General features: G+C 44.6%; 1 protein-coding gene across 1 annotated transcript in view; it reads left to right on the forward strand.

The window, feature by feature from the left end:
• The window catches only part of fat3a (FAT atypical cadherin 3a), a 129,503-nt gene that overhangs the window by 65,096 nt on the left and 59,339 nt on the right, over nucleotides 1-5,068 (forward strand). Inside the window, exon 3 of the mRNA XM_087176679.1 lies at nucleotides 4,280-4,603. Coding sequence (XP_087032805.1) covers nucleotides 4,280-4,603 — 324 coding nt within the window. The remainder of the gene's footprint in view (nucleotides 1-4,279; nucleotides 4,604-5,068) is intronic.

Consider the following 5,068-nt stretch of genomic DNA (forward strand, 5'->3'; position numbering starts at 1 on the left):
ATTCATTCGTGGATTCTACTGCAGCACCACTGTGTCCTCAGGTAAAGCTCTACCTGTGCCAGGAAACGAGGTCGTCTGTCAGCAGCTCAGTATGACATCATAGTTATGTTTTGTTCTGGGGGGGGTCCTGGTAAAAAGATCACATGGTAATCTTAATGGGTAGAATCGCAATCCATGATCTTGATCATCATCGGCATTCTGTTTCTGCTCTGATTTTATTCTGAAAGTCCTGACAGGAAGTTGTGATTCGGATGTTTGTAAGCTCCACCCACCCTTCCGAAAAAAACAAAAAAAATGGACTTTCGCGCTTTTATTTTCTAGGCAAAACAGTTAAGAGGAAGTGATTCTGCGGGTCACTGGCTGCTCAGATGGAGATTTATTTATTATTTATTTTAAAAAATCATATTATCAAAATAATCTGGGGGGCCAGATATTATTGCTGGTGGGCCAGTGTTGGCCCGCAGGCCGCCAATTGCCCACCACTGCTTTAGAATTTAGACGAAGACAGAGCTGTCAGGCTCAGCTGGTCTGAGGCTGTCTGTACTGGGATGGAGGCTGGGAACAGAGCAGTGCACTGGGCTGCTGCTGGGTGGAGGAGGGAGGTGGAGCAGCACGGTTGGTGTGGTGAGTCCTCACAGAGGACCACATGTTACACACTGTAACACACACTCCTGCAGCTCTGTGTGGTTTGCTGCAGCAGTGCAGCACTCTGCTTCAGCCCTCTGCTGAGAAGAAGCTGATTGGTCGAGACGCAGACTCTGTCACTCCCTGTTTCCACTGTGTTTTATGTCGAGCGCTCCTGTGACATTTGTGGTTAATTCCACACTCTTAATTGGAAAGCAGACTTGTAAGCAGCAGCTCAGGCTATTAAAAGCAATGTTGTAGCGCGGTGCACAGCTATTAATTGTAGTGCAGCCGAGGGGCCAGAAGGAGGCAGAGATGAATGAACAGAGGCAGAGAGAACACAGCACAGGGCAACGCTGAATTAATTACTGCTAACCTTGAACATGCAGTCGTCCCACAGGACAACAACAGTGACGCACTGTGTGTGTGTGTGTGTGTGTGTGTGTGTGTGTGTGTGTGTGTGTGTGTGTGTCAGGAGAGAGAGAGAGAGAGCTTCAGTGTGTGTGATGTTGTTGATTTAAATACTTCCTCTCTGCATCAGGTCTCTTCAGGATGTGGATTTGAATAATCAAACACACAAACACACACACATCAACATGTTAGAAACTCACTGACAACAGTTTTATCTTCAACACAAAATAACATGCAGACAAGTTGTGGTTGGTTAATTAATGGGCCAGTTGTGGTTATTTGACGGGGGGTGTGTGAGGTTGTCACAGTCGGTAAGTTACCTGCAGTAGATTGTCCCGGTCAGGAGATCCGAGCGGCAGCACCTGCAGTGTCAGAGTGATGAGCTGCTGTGGGCGGGGCCACCAGAAAACACCTATCATTTTCATCTTTATCTTCCTGTGGAAACAGCTCTTTCCTTTGGCACTACATTTTTCAACCACTGAACTACCGTATTCCTACGCACGAGCAGCGCAAGAAGTGCAGTTTTCACAGTCTGTGGATGAAGGTGGAGTTTAAAGTCAGGTGTGGTCTGACCCATGACCCCTGAGTACTGATGTAATAACGTAATAATACCTACAGTTCCCATGAGTCTGAGTGTCAGCGTGTTGACGGACATCATCCCGTCTCAACACTAGTCTCAGTGAAAATGAGAGTTGTGGTTTGATCCCTCTGAGCTCCTGTAGATTAAAGGTGTCTGTCACTCTTGACAACAGGAGCAGCTCGTCCTGTGAGGAAACAAGAAGTGTATTCAATTAAATTTATTTTAGAATAATATCACATAATTATAGAAAAATAGAAATATAGAAACCAAATAAATTTATCCACCGCCGTCTCCTTTATTGATAAGTGCTTTTACTACTACACTACTTATATATGTATATGGTTATGTATGATTTTATTTGCAGTATATGTTTGTATTTATGTGTATATGTATATCATTTTATTCCTTTTTTCCTTTTCTTTATTTCATTATCAATTTATTCTATTAATGATAAAATGTGTATTTTATTATATTCATATTGTTATTGACATTTTTGTCTTTCATTCTTTGATAATTGAATTCTGTTGGATAATGGTAATCACAAGGAAGACGTCGTGCCAGTAAAGCTGTTGAACTGAGTAATGGATCGAAGCAGTGTATCTAGAAAACCGGGGTCGTGACCTCAGTACAAACAACATAAGCAGACATCAGTTAGATCGATACTGAAGTGATCTGATCTCAGAACAGCTTCCGGCTCTCTGTGTCATTCATCATGTCGTTTCCCGCCCTCTTGTGTGTCTAAAGCTAGTTTGATTCCAGCCGTTGTTTCTATTGTTCCTGTCATTTTTGGCGGGTGTGACCGAGTCCCGTTGACGAAGGCTGGAGCTCGTCAAGCGGCGAGGACAGCAGACCTTTTTTTGGAGGTGTGTGCATGAGGAGAATCTTGGGATCTTTGGCTGGTGGGCAGCGATAGCGAAAATGTGCAGTTCAATAGCAGTTACGATATTGCACCATCATGCACACGCGCAGACGTGTGTTGAAACTACATTAGGACGCAGCAGCTAAACGAGCTAATGACGCTGATTTATCCTGTGTGAGAGATCTGCTGTCAGTTAGAGACACAATATTGTTTCAGGAATAGATCAGTATGTAGGTCGTGTGCAGAGAGAGAGAGAGAGAGAGAGAGAGAGAGAGAGAGAGAGCGGTGATGCTAGCGACCGCAGCAGAGTTAGCTAGCTAGCTATCTAGCAGTTAGCATTGTAGCTGTGATTGTGGACTTGAGGCTGTTTGTGCTTCATCTACATCACTGAGGCGGGAAAACACAGGACGGCCTCGTCACTAGAGTGAGTCCTTGTCATTTAGTGGTAAATATTTCTGATTGAAGGGATTTTTTTATTTTTCCTACGTCACTGCTAAAATCCCATAGAAAATACGATGATTTTGAAGAGGTGTTCAGCAGATCTGTAAAGCACAGGTTCAGACTTGTGTCTGTTAATACAACAATGTCCACGTGCACATCACAACAGGTCATGTCTATCAGAGGACAGTTCGAACACTCAGAGACCAACCGAACTTACATGAAACTTCCATCTGCCTGATAAAGATCCACAGCTTTTACAGATGATCGCATATGGCAGATCATTACAGTATTTATTGGACCGGGAGAATTCAGATGTTGCAACTGACCCCAACCCTGAGGGCGGTTCAACATTAAAAAATACATTAAATTTCATTCATTAACTTTTTCTTTTTGTCTCAATAAGCACATTATTCTGAAAATATGCATTGTTTTACATGTTGCATTTTTTGATGATCATGATACATCCAATAAAGTTTTAATCGATTCATAAAAAGCTCAGGACAGTTTGACAAAAATACTAGTTTTAGAAAAACATGGTGCAGCAGCTGCTGAAGTGTCTTCCTGGTCGGGGGAGGGGCTAACTGAGCGTGTGCAATGTGCTTCTCCTACACACTGCAGATGTACAGTCACAGATGGATGATGAAACAATAACAAGCCAAACAAATGGAAGAAAACTGAAGCTTACACATTTTTATTGTAAATATTTAATCTTTTTGTTGTTTTTATATTTATATTCAGGATATCTGACCTGCAGCACTCGTTCATTGATATGAACCAGAACAAACTCCTCGTGTGTTGAAAACCAACTTGGTAATAAACCAGATCCTGATTCTTAGAGCTGAGGTTTGGGTTAGTAACTAACAATGATTATCAATTAATATGAGGATTATTTTCTTGATTAATCACTTTGCCTATAAAATATATTTTATATTCACTGTCACATGAGGCTTTTCTAACCGTCCTGCTGCAGAACAGAGTGTGTGTTTAACAGGCTGAGAACAGGGCTGTGACTGAGGGTGAATATAATGTGAGGAGATGGTTTCATGTTCCTGTAATGAGAGTGCACGTTCAGTGAAGACGGAGAATCGTCTTGTGTATATCACACTGCAGTGTAAAGGCAGAGGGCTGACACATGGTGTGTTGGTGCAGTGCAGTGAAACATCCTCAGGCTGTTTCTCTCTCCTCGTCGCTGTGAGGACGTCTGGCGTCGGCAGGAAGTGACGCGGTAAACCCGCCCTCTGACGGTGGAAGTGACCGGCTGAGCTGCTGCAGTGAACATGACGTCACTTCTGTCTGATCATGAACAGACTCTTTACATGAATACACAAAGAGAGTTTAAACATTCTCTCTCTCTCCTCCACCAGGGGTGATCTACACCACCGACACGTTGGACCGCGAGACCAAGGACTCCTATTGGCTAACGGTGTACGCCAGCGACCACGGCGTGGTCCCCCAGTTCGCCACCATCGAGGTGTTCGTCCAGGTGGAAGACGTGAACGACAACGCCCCGCTGACCTCGGAGCCGCTGTACCGGCCCTCGGTGCCTGAGAACTCTCCACGGGACGTCTCTGTCATCCAGATCCAGGCCCAGGACCCTGACGCCACGCCCCCCGCCGCCACGGACAGGCTCAGCTACCGCATCATCAGCGGAAACCCGCAGAACTTCTTTGCCATCAACAGCCGCACTGGTGAGTAACAGTGTGTGTGTGTGTGTGTGTGTTTGTGTGTGTGAGTGTGTGTGTGTGTGTGTGTGTGTGTGTGTGTGTGTGTGTGTGTGTGTGTGATGTTTCATGTGCAGGTGTGAATGATGAAGAGGTCTCAGGGGTCGGGGGTGTGTCTCTGTCTGAAGCTGGATCACGGCAGGTGGAGAGAGTTAGTGCTGCATCAATAGATATGATGTTTGTGGACATCTTACTGAGATCTTCACGATCAATATTTGTGCAACTTCCCAAATACAGAAATGAACATTTCCTCTTTATGTTTGTAAAAAACATAATTCACTTTCACTGTTTTCTACAAAACGTATTTACTGTTTCACTTTAGTTGTTTAGGTCCCGACCTCAGCTTCATCCAGACAGGAGCTTCTGTTGCACCTCATTCCTCCCCCTCTCTCTCTCCCTCCCTCCCTCCCTCCCTCTCTCTCCCTCTCCCTC

This window comes from Seriola lalandi, unplaced genomic scaffold, assembly GCF_002814215.2.
Source record: "Seriola lalandi dorsalis isolate HSWRI2012SDOR001 ecotype SW California unplaced genomic scaffold, Sedor1 jcf7180002054564, whole genome shotgun sequence".
NCBI lineage: Eukaryota > Metazoa > Chordata > Actinopteri > Carangiformes > Carangidae > Seriola > Seriola lalandi.